Here is an 18,449-nt window from a genome sequence, read left to right on the forward strand (position 1 = left end):
ATGTTATAGTAAATATCTGTATTATTGAAGCTCTTTCAAATGACATAATTTCTGCTTTAAGAGATATAACGTTTAATGAACGCTCCTAGTGACACAATGGACGCGACGTAAGAATAATGTTGCAATCATTCTTCGCCCGTTTCGCCTACTTAAAAGGTTCATTAAACAAGAAATTGTGTAAATCTATTCTTATTCTTCGTGCATTTAAAATATCTGTGGATAAAAAATTGTCTTCAAGCTTTTGCTTCAACAAGTAGTTTATACGTTTTATCTGAACAAAGATTATGAATTATTCATTGTATTATAATTTACAATATTCGTTTCATCGTCGACATTGACAATAGCACGATTCAACATCTTAGAATCACTTAAACGACGATGATTATTAAGATGGCAGCCTTAGTTCTAAAACAATTAAATGTCCCAAGTATTATGTTGAAATTAATCGAAGGTTAGAATTTAATTAGAAAAAAACAAGGAATTTTAAAATTATGAAACGAAATCTTTAACAATTTTTTATACCGTGGACCACGATATATGCGTACATTTTCCATTACAAACGTACTTAAAAATTATATACGTGTGATCTATAAATTGTTGAGATAAATTGAGTTGAAATTTCTATTTTATCGTTTTCAAAATCATAGATTATATTTATTACAATTACATATCAGAAAAAATCCAAGATATTTTTTTCTAGAATTATACATATATGTTTTTGTTATAACGAGCAATATAAATTTGTTGAATAATCTTTTTAAATAATCTGTTTCTGCAGCATTTGTCGCCCGAAGCGAGTCCATTAAGCACAAGATCATCGAGATACAGTCCCAGGGAAAGCGAGAGCGAACCAACGCCGGCTCTTCCGCGAAAAACAGGCGATTCTTGTTCCGCGTCTCAAAGAATAAGGGACGCCATTACGAGGACCAGGCGAGAATCGAACAGCAGCGCCAGATACGAGAGCAGCGGCAGTGAGAGCGTCAGGTGCGTGGGTAATTTAAATCGAGCGGTTCTTTAAAAGGTTACTCCATCTTTGAAACAATCGGAATTCTTTTCTTCTTCAGAACCAACTTAACACGTTCGCTACCACCGTACAGCTGGAAAATCATCCGCCACATACCACGCTATATTTCTGTTAGCCTTATTTGATTATTTCAATCATATGTACAAATAAAATGTATTTAACATTCTCAATATAGTATTCTGCACAATGTGACGGTGGTCGACAGTTTATACTTTGTTTATTTACAGGGATATCCGTCGTTGTCACAAATACGTAACGCGTGGTAGCGAACATGTTAAGTAGCTCTTAATTAAACAGTATCAGGAGTTTCCAGTTTTTTAATCATTTGAATGATTTGAAAAGTAATTTGACTGGTGGGCAACTCTTGCTATTGCAATATGAGTAGACTGTGGATCTTTGTGCACATAATGTAACAATAATTATTAACATCCTGCTAAAATGATTTCATTGATTCAGGTAAGCACGTTGATCCATTGCAAGTAAAAAATTGATAATATTTAAAATTATTCGGTCAAAGCCAAGAAAATTATAATTATAATTAGACTGCGGATTTTTATGCAAATTCATATTTTCATTAATGGAATTACTGGAATGAAAGCTTTGTAGAGGTTTGTCTCAACTTCTGAATATAATAATTCGTATCTTACTTTAAGTATTTCTTATATGTTTGTATATTGAGTGCATTCTGTAGTTTTTTGAGAATTAAAATGCATAAACATCCACAGTCTAAGTATGCAATTTCTATAATTCAGTATCAGTGGCGATAAATATTTGATTTTGATTATGTTAAGGTGGCATAAACGCGAATGGGGCACAATCTTTAAATAATTTATCATTACCAGTATAATCGATGAACGGAGAAACAATTGGGGAAGTTTAAATTCTTTGTACGAAGTTCGAGTCTCGAGGAAGGAAGTAGAACGATAATAAAAAATACCGATAACGCGCGTCAATCGAAACATTCACGAGTTGAATATTAAATAATAAGCGAAGAAAAATTTTAAACACTCCCAGTACGGATCTTTTTGTAGAATTTAGTGTGAAATTGTTGTATCGCGTATGCATTTTTCGGTCGTTCGTTTTTAACGAGCAGATTGTGCGAGACCGGTCTTCACGGGTACGTGGAACTGGCGAGAAAAGTGAAGTTCTTCGGCGGAAACGGAAGTGGCGCCTTACAGTCGACGATCGGAAGCGACGAAGTGGTGCAACGTGATAGTGCAACAAGTGCAGGGGAAGACGAGCCGCACGACGATAATCATGGAAGAACAGGTCCCGTTTCTTCTCAAGGAAGAACCATGCTACGCAGAAGGAGGCAATTTGATGCTCAAGGTACGTCAGCTTTAATTTACTCTACCTTCATTTCCATCGATAACTCAACCCTGCTATTTATCACGCTCGGTGAAACGTTGCAAAAATAAAAATATAATTAAATGTGAATCCCCCCGTGAGTTGTATAATTGCCAAATCTTGGGAACTTCCATAACTCTAGCAATTATACAAATTTCACTTGTTACATGCTTTAGTGACGTTCAAAGTTTTTATAAACGTTTTAAGGGAACGCAAAACACTAACGTGTATTTAAAAATTAGAATATATATAAATGTTACTGTAATTGAATGAATCATGTTTATCAAGGCCATCAATTTTTATAAATTCATAGCGATAAAAGTATATTGTCCAATAAATACAGAGAGACTGTTTGCAAAAGGGTTAAACTTGTAGAAAATCATCGATAAAAAATTAAATTCAAAAATCCCGCTCAAAGTCACACAATTGGAACAATGGATTATATTAAATTTTTTGCATACATTTATAATTCTCCAAAATTGTTATAACTTTTCTTTCAAATATTCTTTCGTATCATTAACTATTTATAAGTATGTTTGTTTATTACTTTCATTTTTCAAATACACCTTTACCTTTGTATATTTTTGTGCAAGAAATTTTTATAGTTGCAGATGTTTATATACAAAAAAATATACTAAGTATATAATTTGTACAATATACATTTACTATATGTATAGCATATTGTATAAAATATTAATTCCTTCTTTTCAATCTAATTCGTTTGAAACATGTTTTTTTAAAACCTCAAGACAACGTAACGGGATAAGAATCAATTTTTTTTTTTCAATGTTCAGAATAGTGGATCCTTTTGACAGATAATATGTAGTTCAATAACATAGCCAATATGTAGTCAATAAGACTTATAGTTCTCCAGAATTGTCACAACTTTTATTTCAAATATTTTTTTACACCTTTAACGATTCATGAGCACGTAAATGGCAGCATGAGGGGTGGATTGTAATAGGGTTGATTTCTCTGGTGAAACAAATAGGTTGCACGAAACAAATTCTGATTAATTTCTTAACTGGGTTTGATAAACATTTTGGTTTCGTGAAAATTGGTGCACATGGGTCACCGATAGTGGAATAGGATTGGTATTAAATCCGCGGTTGCTGGCACATTTGTATTCTAGATCTTTAAAAGGCACAGCCATAACTAATAGTCGTAGACAGACTAATTATCGTATGAGTGAGTAACATTTCGCTTTCGCGCCCGCCTCCCCGCATTTATGTTTTATACACTCGCGTGCCAGCCAGGTAATCGCGTGCTCGCGTGAATGTAAATGAAACTTTGATCCTTTTGTTTCGACACTGTGCCCCGGGGCACATTAATTCAAAATGGAATGGATTATTCGTAAATCCATAGCTGGGGTTTCTACGATATTACAAGAGCGTCTACTGAATTACGATCATGCTGAAGATATCCAAGTGTATGCATATAACACTTATTGTTAGATAGAACGATAAGAATTTTAACGAAAGTGGGAGCACTATCTGCACCGCTAGAAATTAGTTTACCTGTGCTCGAGTCGCTTGATGATCCTACGGACAGGTACATTTTTTCGTCGTGACGAGTTTATAAAATTATGTAACGATGTTGCAAGTATTTTTGCAAGTTTTGTGACAGTTACGTCTTTTGGACATTTTTGGACAGTCACGTTTAATAATAATTTTTTTCCCAACAGTGTGAAAAAATAATTTTACTTTTTTTGTAAACATAACAGTTAATTATACATATAGGGTGTTCATGCTATTACTAGCCAGCGATTGTTTTTAATACTATTCTAATTAAAAAAAGATGAGAGGGAGAAGAGTTTTACAGTTTCTTGTGACCAATAGGACCTTGTATTATTTTTCGAGAAACAAAGGTGACCTTCAATTTTTTAAATATTATCTACAATACACCTTCCAAAGATATAAATAGTTTAAAAACTAAAATACAGGTATGTATACGAAATATTCAAAATCTTTCTTCTATTCCAGATCTTCTACTAAAAAATTGAAGGTCACTTTTATTTCTCGAAAAATATTGTAAATGTGCAAAATTGATATATACTTGTCCTATTGGTCGTAAGAACCTGAGGAACTTTTTTCTCTTTCATTTTTTTTTAAATATAATAGTTTTTGAAAAAATCAATGGCTGATAATAACGTGAACACCCTATGTATTTTAATTTTTAAGAAACAAACTGATGTTCCAATATTGGATAAAAATCCCACCTTTAATATTTAAAATTTTTCTCATTAAAATACCTATTAACAATTCAGTAAAAGCATTATGTTTCTAATTTTTAGTAAAGCATAAACATTGGCATCACTATGGCTACGATGTAACACAATCAGAATTAAATAACGGAAAGAAGTAAAGGAAAAAAAAAGTTTGTGATCTTGAATTATGATTTTTGTTATATTATTAATTACTAGAAGGTTAATACGACGATAACTGAGCCACCTATAGTCAAATATTGATGAATTGTTTCTTGAGAGCTTGAATATAAAATAAAACGTTACTATTGCAAACAAAAAATAACAAACGAAATATAGATCCTAAATATTGATTTGGAAATTTATAAAATACACAACGTAGTGTTTTTAACAAACTAGAAATAACTGTAATTAAAATCTCCAGTCCCCAATAACCGAGTTTCCCTGTTTCTAAAAACGAGTCCATTTCCACGCGTTTCCTTTGAATAAAGATGTTTATTAGTCTTCGTCTAAAATTGTTTGCACGTTGACAATGCTGTGCTAATAACCAAACTGGTTTCTTTTCCCTGATGAATAAATATAACTAAATACTTAATTCTATTCTTTTATCGTAGCATGAATTATTGATGCAAGTCACTTATTATTTCTTTACAATACAATTCGGTTCACATTTTTGTAAATTTCTTCTCTTATTTATACATTATACTTTCACTTGATTAGATTCTTTTATAGAATTCGTGAAGGTCGAAAACGTTCGTCAGTCACAGAATAATAAAATGAAAGTTTGTTGAAATCACACGAAGATTTCATATCGAACAGAGAAACGTAGACAAACTATTCCACAATTTAGAAGTTGATTCTAAATTCCATGATAATAGATTATAGAATTTGTATTTTATTGTATATTGTTGAACAAAATGAAAGTTTGTTCATATCACACGAAAGTTTCATATCAAACAGAGAAAAATAGTCAACCTGTCCCACAATTTAGAAGTAGATTCTAGATTAAACGCCAATAGACTTCACAGAAATTTATTCCGCTGCAACTAAAAATACTGAAACGTCAACCAACAACGCCATACGGTTCTCGATGACGATAAGCTGATCGATTACCGAAGCCTTTGGCGTACCGTCTGGTCTGAAACCAGTCAGTGTGCCTCGTGAAATCCACAGACGACAGAATAATATTATCTGACTCGTGAACATAGTATCCGTATCGTAATTCAAACACGAAATCTCTGATAAGGAAAGTGTTATGAAAAGTCTCGTGTCCGTAAATGCGTGAAAAGTACACAACAAGTGTGTGCCGCGAGATCTGGAACAAGCCACGTTCGACAATGGAGAAACGAATCGTCGAATGAACCGTGAAACTATTTTACGAACAACAATTAAACCGTGGATTGTTCATATAATAAAATTCTAACCGTAGAATCTTTATATAGACATTTAAATTTTAGAAATCATTATAGGACAGTATTTAAACTGTGACACTTGTGTTTCTTAATTTCTTTATTTCGACAACGATAATCGTATTTAGTGTGCCCTAATCAATAGACTGCTCTACTGCAAAGACAACTTTGTGCAAATTCATATTTTTATTAATAGGATTAACGAAGTGGGAACTTTAGTAGAGAGTTAGGGGTTGTCTCAACCCCTAAATATAATAATTCGTATATCGTTGCTTATTAAGTGCATTGTGTGGTATCTCGAGACTGAAAATCCCCCATAAACGCATAAATACCAGAAGTCTGATGAACGAAACACGGAAGTAGCGTCTGATAGCGCGTAATAGAATCGGTACAATTTTCCACCATTGTTTTCGTGTGTCCAACGTTATCCTGCGATTTTGCGCGATACGAGCGTGACTACGGAGCCAAGTCGAATGCAAATCACAGATTTCACGGTGTGAGATATCCATCCTACGAGGGGGAAAAGGGGCGAGCATCCTGCAACCATGGACGTGAGAAGAATATGCCAACTATTAACCACGGTCTTCGTGTCCATGTATTTTTTGCTCTTCTACGCCGCGTTCGCCGTTGTTCTTTACTTTCTGTGGATGGGGGACGTGTCTCATCGGAGATCGAAATAAAAATCGCGCGGAAGCAACGCAACGGGGAACCCCCGAATCCTAGAATCTTTCGTTGGACTCCTCAAGAAAAAGTAACGTAGCCAAAAGTATCGTGTCGTGAACTCATTCGACACTGTGAGTCACATTATTTTCTTCGTGTTACGTTACGATTCATCCTTGAGTGTTTATTCATTCTTTGGTTCAGCATTTTGCAAATTTTTTTTTGGGGGGGGGGCTAGGGTGCTTTAGAATTTAAGGGAAAGGGAGGAAACATTTGTAAATAATTTTGAATGTTTCTTTCTTTTGGTGTGTTAATCATCGACTGTAGAAGTATATTTTTCTTGCGCCATTTTAAAGTTTAAGGTTTATATACATGAGAGATTCCAGAGGTCAAAATAAGACGAAAATAAAAAACAAAAAATTATTAACAAAATTATTGTTAAAAATTATTAATAGAATTTATCCATTTACACGAATTTTTTTCTCGAAAGTGCATAGGATTTCGAGGGTATATTTATCCACTAAAAATGATTGTAATTGACCTCCGCAACTCAAAATAATTTTTCCAGAATGCTTTGAAATTTTTTTTTCGCCGAAGAATTTAGGTAACCCCTGTCGATTCTTCTTGAAAATTTGTTTTTGATTTTTAATAAATTTGTTTGACGCTCTACGGAAATATTGTTTAATACTTTTTTGTAGGTACCCATGAACTCTACTTCAGAAAAAAGTTTCGTTGAAATAAATTCACTATTGTAGGAGTTATGGCTGCTTGAAAATTGGACAATTTTTGTAGAGTTTGTTTCACTTTACGGGGTCAAGGAACAACTTTTCGAACATTCTTGGAATTTCTAAATATTCTTCACCAAAATACGCGTTGTTTGCATTTTGAAACATGAAAATCCTCCAATCCGTCCAGAAGTTATGCTTTTTTAAACATACGCATGAAATTTCGGGGCAACATTTCTAACTTCATATTATATTTTCAGTAAAGAATTTTTTTCTCGAAAGTGGATAGGATTTCGGGGGTATGTGTATTGACCAAAAATGATTACAATTCGCCTCTACAACCAAAAATAATTTTTTTACATCGATTTGAAATTTTTTAATTTTGTTCAAAAAGAGCACCTACTCGAATTTTTTTCTCGAAAGTGCGTAGGATTTTGAGGGTACATGTATTCGCCATAAATGATTATAATTAACTCCCAAAACCAAAAATAATTTTTTCAGAATGATAATGAATTTTTTAATTTCCCCGAAAAATTTTCCAATCGGTATGGAACTTTATACGTTAATAACTTTTTGACGAAGCATCGATCAACAAATTGGTATTCTTGATTTTCGTCTTATTTTAGTCTCTAGAATCTCCCATTCAAATTTTTCTCTGTAATACCCTGTCTAGTAACAGAAATTTAATTAACAAAACGGAGAAATTTTGAATTGCAAGCATACAGAAATTTCTCCGGAGAGAAAATTTATTGTTTAGATCGTTTTTGAAAATTCTACAATTATGTGGTGGTGGACAAATGCTTTCAGATGGCATAAAAAAATATACACTGTCCTATTCATCATAAAAAACTGCAAAACTTTTTTCTATTCATAATAGCTTTCGAAAAAATCACTAACTAGTAATAGCGTGAACACCTTTTATAATCGAGCAATATTGAATGAATTCGTCTTGCTATATATCTTCATAGCGACATAAAAAAAATATACAACATTCTATTTAAAAAATCGAATGTCATTTCTTGCAAAATAACGTAAACATTCAAAATTGATATACACTGTCCTGTTCATCACAAAAAAAACTATAAAACTTCTTCCCCTCTCATTTTTTTCTCATAATAATTTTCGAAAATAATCAGTCTCTAGTAACAGCATGAACACCCTGTGTAATTATTCATAGCACTGTCTATAAATTCTGTTCGTTAGTCTCGTGTTAATTTTCTTGAATTTCACCCCAATTCTCCCGTAACTATGGTTAGGACTTTAACGTTCATGTGTACAAATCGAAAGATCGATTTTGTTTGTCGGCAAAGTGCATTTTAAAATGTGAAAGTGTATACAGTTTTGACCCAATCTAATCTAATTAGCTGCTCTATGGGATAATGATTCCGTCGGGCACGAGAAACGAGAGGAAACCCGGTGTCTCGATTGTTTCCTTTCGTGCGGCAGACGCAAATTTTTGTTCCGTTGGTGTACGTACGCGCTTGGAGCAGGCGTAGCGAGCAGGTGAGACGAAGCGAAGCGGACCCCAGGGAAACAGCATAGAAATAATAGTATAACAACGTTCTCTGTTTCGCTCTATAGTCCGCTCACCTGCGACGCTTATACAAGGTGTCGCGAAGTCCTCGAAGTCGTTTCGTTCTACGGTTTCCAGTTGCCCTCGTGTCAGTTCGAACCTTCGACTTCCTCTGCAATACGTACACGCGTTACCATTACACTTACAAGGCTTGATATTAAATTTATTTTACTTCTCAACATTAGAACCAGCAAACCAATCAAAATGACCCATTCGTAATTTCTAATAAAACTTGTAAAAAAATCTGCTCGACTGAATTTTTGAAAACAGTAATTTTCAAAAAATTATTACACTTATTTGAATTGCATTATACGTTTCTTCGAGTATTTGTCGATTTAATTTCTTTGGTACAAAATATACTATATTGTTTCTTTGGTGAATATACTATAATTGTTGGCAGTTCTACTGTTAAATAGCCTGAGATTAGAGGCATTGATGATATCGTCTAACATAGATACATACGTTAAAATTATACTTCCAGAGGTTGGAATCAAATTTATTTTTTGTTCTTTCTAAATACTTTTAGGTTAGACTTCAATAATGGCGCTCGTTTCGAATAATTTTTTTAGAGGTTTGTTCGATTCCAACTACTGTTAAAATTGCCTGAATTTTATTGTTATAAACATATTCATTTTAATGTTTGACGTTAATATTGTTATTTGATCGTTTCGAATGATTTTAGTCAGCATGTTTGTAGAATTCTAACTACTATTAAAATTCCTTAAATTTTGTTGATATAAGCATACTCGTTTTAATGTTTGATATTATCGTTATTTGATCCAGATGATTGTTTCAAATAATTTAGTCAGCATGTTTGTATAATTCCAATTACTGTTAAAATTGCCTGAATTTTATCGATATAAACATATTCATTTCAATGTTTAATGTTAATATCGTTATTCGGTCCGGATGATTGTTTCAAATAATTCAGTCAGCATGATTCCATCTACGGTTTTTTTTCGAAAGAACGTTTCGAAATGTTAGAATACTTGTACGATCAAAATACTGGTAAAATTATCTAGGTTTTACTGAATCACATTAATTCGTTTTATATAATCCACGATAATTGGCATTTAAGTGGTAGATATATTTATTTTTAAATAATTCGGTCAGTTTTAAAATTGATATATAGTTTTAATTACGTTTTCATTGACTGTAACGATAATTATTAACATTCTGTTTAAGTGATACGAATTTCATTCATTTAGCACAGATAATCCATTTAAAGTAAAAAATTAATAATATTCAAAATTATTCGAAGTCAAGGAAATTATAATTTTGTTAAAAAATGATATCCTGGCTGCGTTCCAACCTTAATCGGATTCTGACGTATTATTACATATATGGAACGAGCAGAAATCTATGAAAGATTCAAATAATATGTTCCAATGAAATATTAAACAACACTAGAATTATTTTTATGTTGGTAATATATTTTAAGTTACTTTTTGTGTAACGCGAATTTAAATTTATTTGTACGTCATTATTTGGCGCGCGATACATTGTTATATAAATAAACACGGCATCGATTGCATTAAAAATAGTTTATTTAAATATCGACATGCGTCAGACATTGTGCAAACGATTTAATTATTCGTGCCATAAATAGTACACGTCTTTTATTAAAATTCTGCGAATATCACGTTCAAAGTTAACGACAAAATTTCTATCGTTTAATGCAAAGTTCTTAACGATTATTTGTATCGTTGCATTTATTTACAACGATTACACGCTCGATTATTTCAACTTGGTAATAACGCGTTTGTATACATTAAGGTAATATTTTGTTATTCTTATTAAATACTAAGGCTGTTCGAGTACTTAAAATTGAAACCAAAAGAAAATTCATTTTTTCAAATCGTGTCAAATACTTTATTATTCAAGTAGCTTGAATGTTTGAATGTTTGATCAAACTTGAGAAGATTCACAAAATGTGAGAATAAGTGTAATGTAATGAGATAAAAGCTTATATGTTAATTATGAGAATTATACTTATACATATTATATATTATAACGTATTAAGGTTTTTATCTTTGTTCCAAAATCATTTTATTTTAAATCATCCTTTAACTTTTATTAATTTGCCAACGAGGAAATTACTCAAATATGATGAAATCATCCTGTATTATTTAAACGAACAGATATTTCTTTTTATATTTCCAAGCAAACTTTACTATTCAAGTATAAGACTATAATTAAGCAAGTAATCAAGTTCTCTTGAATAATCAAGAATGTTTAAATCAAATCAAGTATTTTATTATTTGAAGAAAACTTGATTATTCAAAGAAACTTGATTAAACAATCAAGTACTTGATTTGATTTAAACAATATAATTATTCAAGTAAACTTGATTGTTCAAACAAACTTAATTAAACATCAAATATTTGATTTGAATTAAACAGTTTTAATTATTATAATCAAGTTTTCTTGAATAATGAAGGTTGTTTAAAAAAATCAAGTCTTTTATTGTTTAAAGAAAACTTGATTATTCAAACAAACTTGATTAAACAATCAAGTACTTGATTTGATTTAAACAATATAATTATTCAAGTAAACTTGATTGTTCAAACAAACTTAATTAAACATCAAATATTTGATTTGAATTAAACAGTTTTAATTATTATAATCAAGTTTTCTTGAATAATGAAGGTTGTTTAAAAAAATCAAGTCTTTTATTGTTTAAAGAAAACTTGATTATTCAAACAAACTTGATTAAACAATCAAATACTTGATTTGATTCAAACAATCTTCATTATTCAAGAAAACTTGATCATATTTAATTATAACATTACATTTAAATAATAAAATTCACTTGAATAAGATTTGGATAAGGTTAAACAAAGTCATGATAATGTTAGAAATAAGAAAAGAATATCTATTCGTTTAAATAATTTATTATGTTTTGATATTCGAACAGTTTTCTCGCTAGCAAGTTAGTAAAAGTTAAAAAATGTTTAAAAATTCTTAATTTTTGCGAGTTTTTAATGATTTTGGAGCACAATTGCCACACAAAGAAAAAAAATAATAACAAAAACCTTGATACGTGATATAAGTAGAGCTCTAATCTTATTAAATTACAGTAATTTCGACATTCTGTGTAAAGAATCAAGACTCGAGATCGATCAAACATTGAAGCTACCTGGATAATAAAATTTGAAAAGCTGACTTTTCTCTTGGTTTCAATTCCAAGTACTCGAACGGAGCTCCAGAGTCGACAGCGAGTCGAAATAAAATTTCGTCGTTCTCGTAAAAGCGGTCGCGATAAAAGCACCACGCATTAATCGCGAACGCCACACGCGACTATTGTTATCGTTGGCTCAGCGTCACGGTAGACCGGGATCGTCGAGCATTTCGTTCGCGCCACCCGGTGTACACGTCATAATGCATTATACCAGCGCCACTATAGACGCTGTTCTGCCGTAGTAAGGTAGTGACCGATGCTGTAGGATTCAGGTGTGCCTCACGGCACAGACGCTCTCAGTTTAACGGCGGTAGCCCACGCGAATTGCCAGTGTTCCCTTTGACAGTGTCGTTTACCTCGCCGGGATGACGAAAGCAAAGTCGAAAGTAATTCAATCGCGGTGCTACCGCGTATCGTTCCGTGGTTTCGGTCTGTGATAAAGCTCGTGAACTTGGACGATAAGCAGCGACCAGTTTCCCCGTCCACGAGCCTCCCGAACGAGGAACAGTGCTTCGGAAAATAGTAAACAGCGACGCTATCCTTGGTTTTTCCGTTCGCCGGCCGCCCTACGCATCGAGGAGTACCATTTTTCCGGAGGTTCGTGAATTTTCATCGACTAAGAGGATCCAAAGATCGCGTGCAGTGTCGAATTCTGTGTCCTCCCGGTGTCGCTTTGTAAAGTGTCGTGTTCCGTTTACCCCCGAATTTGATATTTCGTCTGCCATCCAGTGTCCCCAGAGAAAATCGTTTCGAGAACCATCTGCTCAAATGCATGTTAACCCACTGAGTACCTGGTGTACTATTTAGAAAATATTCGGGGAGAGGATTTAGCGACAGAACTGTCGAAATTCAGTGAAACGTCACGTGACGAGACACAAATAAGGTGCACTGCAATTTTTTTTTTTTTTTTTGACGATCATATCAGGAATAAAACTTACGGATTTGTTTCACTTTTTTTTATCTTGTAACGTAAAAAGTAATTCTATTTTAGGTTATTACGATTTTTTCAATATTTTTTGTTAGAAAAGGAATTATCTTTACTAAATGGGGTTCCCTAAGTTTCTAAATCTAAAGAATGGAGGAGCTTTGTTTTCTGACTTTTAATATAAAATAATATTCCCAGACCTTGGTTAACAAAAGTAATTCTATTTTGGATTCTTACGATTTTTCAATATTCTTTAGAAAAGAAATTATCTTCCCCAGATGGGTTTTCCTAATTTTTCTAAATCTGATGAATTGAGGAGCTTTGTTTTCTGATTTTTAATATAAAATAATATTCCCAGACCTTGGTTAATAAAAGTAATTCTATTTTAGGTTTTTACTATTTTTCAATATTTTTTAGAAAAGGAATTATCTTCCCCAGATGGGTTTTCCTAATTTTCTAAATTTGACGAATCGATGAGCTTTGTTTTCTGATCTGTAATATAAAATAATATTCCCAGATCGTGGTTAATAAAAAAGTATTTTTCAATTTTTTTTTCGGAAAAAATAATCTAAACCCCGAAAATGGAGAAGGTTTGTTTACAGTGGAAACTATTTCGAGATTAACAAAAATTCCAGGATAGCAAATAGAACAAATAGTCAAGCACGCAGACGTTACAGGCAGTTTTAGCGCCGACTCGTCTTTTTCGACGGTTTCAGCGGCGATTTTTGGAGTGGAAAGCGATAGAACGCGGAGATAGAGAAAATTAATTGTAACATATAAACGCGCGCGCAGAAATGATAACTCGAGTGCATAGCATTTACGTTTGAAAAGTAGGTTATCTCGAATGTGTTATTACGACTACTCTGAAAAGAAATTAATCGCTGGAAGAAAATCTAAAGTCGTCCAATTACACCGGTGCCTCGGACGTTAAGAATATTCTGTCAACCGAATGATCTATGATATTACACAAATTCGAAGCTATTTTTCGGCACGTACGGGCATGATCGATGACCAATGACCCGTGCAATACTAAATTTAGCTCGGGTGCTCATGATTCGCGCCCGAACACCTTAAACGGTCATTTACATGTCCACCCGATGGGTAATGTCGTAGCGATAGTTTCACAATCCGTGTCACCAACTCCGGTATACGCGCTTTCCTTGATACTGTTTCCGTTTAAGGGCCAATTCTCGCGCAATAATTCTAAAAGTAACAGATATTTATGAATTTTGGTCGTATAAATGATTAAAAATCTTCAAATTATAAATAACAATTCTTCCATGTCGATTTTCCTTATCTTTTCTTAAGTAATTATCATTTATTATCTTCCTCGATAGTGTTTTCGTTTATGAGGGGGATTCTAGAACAATAACCTCAAAAGTAACAGATATTTACGGATTTTCTTCCAAGAAAATGTTCAGAATCTTCAAATTATAAATAACAATTCTTCCATGTCGATTTTCCTTATCTTTTCTTAAGTAATTATCATTTATTATCTTCCTGGATAGTATTTTTGTTTAAGGGGGGATTCTCGAGCAATAACTCCGCATATTTACGAATTTTGTTCGAAGAAAATATTTAGAAACTTCGAATCATAGTTAACAATTCTTCTATCTTGATTTTCTTTACCATTTATTAATCAATTATCATTTATTATCTTCCTCGATAGTGTTTTCGTTTAAGGGGTGGGGATTCTAGAACAATAACTCCAAAAGTAACAGATAGTTACGAATTTTGTTCCAAGAAAATATTCAGAATCTTCAAATTATAGATAACAATTTGCCTGTGTTGATTTTCCCCATCATTTCTTAAATAATTATCATTTATTATCTTCCTCGATAGTGTTTTCGTTTATGAGGGGGATTCTAGAACAATAACCTCAAAAGTAACAGATATTTACGGATTTTCTTCCAAGAAAATGTTCAGAATCTTCAAATTATAAATAACAATTCTTCCATGTCGATTTTCCTTATCTTTTCTTAAGTAATTATCATTTATTATCTTCCTCGATAGTGTTTTCGTTTATGAGGGGGATCCTAGAACAATAACCTAAAAGTAACAGATATTTACGAATTTTCTTCCAAGAAAATGTTCAGAATCTTCAAATTATAAATAACAATTCTTCTATGTCGATTTTCCTTATCTTTTCTTAAGTAATTATCATTTATTATCTTCCTGGATAGTATTTTTGTTTAAGGGGGGATTCTCGAGCAATAACTCCGCATATTTACGAATTTTGTTCGAAGAAAATATTTAGAAACTTCGAATCATAGTTAACAATTCTTCTATCTTGATTTTCTTTACCATTTATTAATCAATTATCATTTATTATCTTCCTCGATAGTGTTTTCGTTTAAGGGGTGGGGATTCTAGAACAATAACTCCAAAAGTAACAAATATTTAGGAATTTTGTTACAAGAAAATAGTCCAAATCTTTAGATTATAAATAATAATTTGTCTGTGTTGATTTTCCCCATCATTTCTTAAATAATTATCATTTATTATCTTCCTCGGTAGTGTTTTCGTTTATGAGGGGGATTCTAGAACAATAACCTCAAAAGTAACAGATATTTACGGATTTTCTTCCAAGAAAATGTTCAGAATCTTCAAATTATAAATAACAATTCTTCCATGTCGATTTTCCTTATCTTTTCTTAAGTAATTATCATTTATTATCTTCCTGGATAGTATTTTTGTTTAAGGGGGGATTCTCGAGCAATAACTCCGCATATTTACGAATTTTGTTCGAAGAAAATATTTAGAAACTTCGAATCATAGTTAACAATTCTTCTATCTTGATTTTCTTTACCATTTATTAATCAATTATCATTTATTATCTTCCTCGATAGTGTTTTCGTTTAAGGGGTGGGGATTCTAGAACAATAACTCCAAAAGTAACAAATATTTAGGAATTTTGTTACAAGAAAATAGTCCAAATCTTTAGATTATAAATAATAATTTGTCTGTGTTGATTTTCCCCATCATTTCTTAAATAATTATCATTTATTATCTTCCTCGGTAGTGTTTTCGTTTATGAGGGGGATTCTAGAACAATAACCTCAAAAGTAACAGATATTTACGGATTTTCTTCCAAGAAAATGTTCAGAATCTTCAAATTATAAATAACAATTCTTCCATGTCGATTTTCCTTATCTTTTCTTAAGTAATTATCATTTACTATTTTCCTTGATAGTATTTTTGTTTAAGGGGGGATTCTCGAGCAATAACTCCGAATATTTACGAAGTTTGTTCGAAGAAAATATTCAGAATTTGAATTAATTACGTATTTTTCAGTATATAAGGTAGAATCACTAAATTATAGGAAACAATTTTTTATGTTAATTTTCTTTATTATTTATTAATTAATCCTTATATCAATAATCAAAATACTCACGATTGTTCAGTAACTAGAACCTCATTCGAGATATGTAATTTTGTTACCATGCTTGCTCTAAATTCCTTCCTGATCTCCTTTCAAAGTCTGTAAAAAACAATTATTTTTGACAAGGCAAACAAAACATTATCTTATATTGTATAAGCATAGACTCTGTCAAATTATCTAAGGATTAATAAACAAAAAAAATGGCACGTCAAAGCTGTTCCACGACATTTGTATTTCATGGAAATGGTTGTACACGTATGTATGTACGTGCTGGAAAATTACAAAATTTTTATACTGAAAGATAAACTAGAAATTATTGAGTTTTATAACAAAATCAAACATGGCATTATCATACAAAAATTTTAGGACGATACAGTGCATGCAAAGAAAGTAACAAATAGCCATTAACTTTATTCTTTTTTCTGTAATACGCTCGATATTATTTTTCATACTCGATAATAATATTTTCCGGGGGGAAAAAATACAAATAACGACTCGTGTATTTTTACTAAAATTAAATATATTGCAATGAAAAAATTTTCACCAGCTCCATCCGTCAGAATATATTAATTGTTTTATATTGTTCGTAAAAATTTTTTTTATATAATTCGTAAAGAAGTTTTTATTCAAATACACTGCTGCTATGTTTTGCTCTAAGTCGATAGAGATTACAACAAAATTCTTAAGTTTTCAATTTATTTCATGATGAATAACGAACTTTGATGAATTGTAGAAAAGATTACCTGCTCCAAAAATAACTGTGCACGTAGTATCCTCAAACGATTTACCAAAATTACCGTTGTCGGTCGTAGACTGTTAGGGTACGGGAAATTAGCAATAATACTATTAATTTTATTATCGTCACCCTAATACTCAGCTAACAACTCTAACTGTACAATCTACCTGAATCGGAGCCCACAGCTATTACTATTGTTCCTTAAATACAGTGTCTAAACGCGCCCTTCTTTAATATCTACAATAAAAATAAATATTACTCAATTTGATAAGAATTATCCAAACAAAACTATCTATAGTGCCTTCCATTAAAAAAAAGTCTAGGGTCTTGCTTTTTTCTTTCTAAAAGTCTTTCCAAAAGAATTTGTTGACAATTGAACAAATTAACTTCGTTGGACCACATAATTTAAAAACAAAAATTCACGATTATCTTCATCGCTATCTGATAAAACAACTTCTAACACTTTATTCTGACAATTTACTATGTACAAGTTCTTTTTTTTTATTTAATTTTGTATAAAAATGTCAAGACGCTCAATTTTCTTTTTTACTAGATTTTTAGTAGATCTTTTTTACGGATACGTGAAAAATGGTCGAAGTTGAAATATTTCGAGGAAAACAGAAAAGCAGGCACAGACTTAAAACTTCAAAGTAGATAATCGTTGCGCAGAATTGGAACAAATAAGAAACTTTGTGCATATTTGAAACGTTTAATTGTTTGAAAATACATTTATAAAGTTTGATTTTGAAATTCGAGAAATCGACGAATTATAGAGTATTTTCGAGAGCGTGTCAGATTGCTCGAGCGTACCACCTGGCAGATTTCAGTGCATTCTTCTTAAAACCATGCTCCTCGGGAGCATAATGCTTCGAGAAATACTCGAACACAGTAAAATCAAACGAAAAGCTGTGTAATAAATATTTATTCTCGCGTTTTAGTCTAACAAGTGAATGGAAACTAACGAGCAAATACATAATGAAATTAAACATCGTGTAGCCTTATAATATTAAATTATTTTATTAATAAATTACTTAAATACGAATATTTTCATTTACTTTCGATTATAGTATTCCAGAAAATACCAAGCATTCCTAACTATGAATATAAATATAATCTCAAGCATAATAATTTATGGTCTTCTGCCGTCGTTCTTATCGTGTTAATGTCAGAGTAAAAGATACTTATAAATTTAAAAATTCACGTGTATACCAACTTTCGTTTACGTTTCATTTGTTAATTAGAATCTTGGAAACCGAGAGCGTTAAAATAAATAATACGTAATGT

General features: G+C 31.8%; 1 protein-coding gene across 2 annotated transcripts in view; it reads left to right on the plus strand.

The window, feature by feature from the left end:
- The window catches only part of LOC122397499, a 111,530-nt gene that overhangs the window by 36,922 nt on the left and 56,159 nt on the right, over positions 1-18,449 (plus strand). For both annotated transcript variants that reach the window (XM_043396681.1, XM_043396682.1), the window contains exons 7-8: positions 779-984; positions 2,118-2,353. In XM_043396681.1, coding sequence (XP_043252616.1) covers positions 779-984; positions 2,118-2,353 — 442 coding nt within the window. The remainder of the gene's footprint in view (positions 1-778; positions 985-2,117; positions 2,354-18,449) is intronic.

Source organism: Colletes gigas, unplaced genomic scaffold (assembly GCF_013123115.1).
Source record: "Colletes gigas isolate AHSC1104 unplaced genomic scaffold, ASM1312311v1 Colletes_gigas_Sc00009, whole genome shotgun sequence".
NCBI lineage: Eukaryota > Metazoa > Arthropoda > Insecta > Hymenoptera > Colletidae > Colletes > Colletes gigas.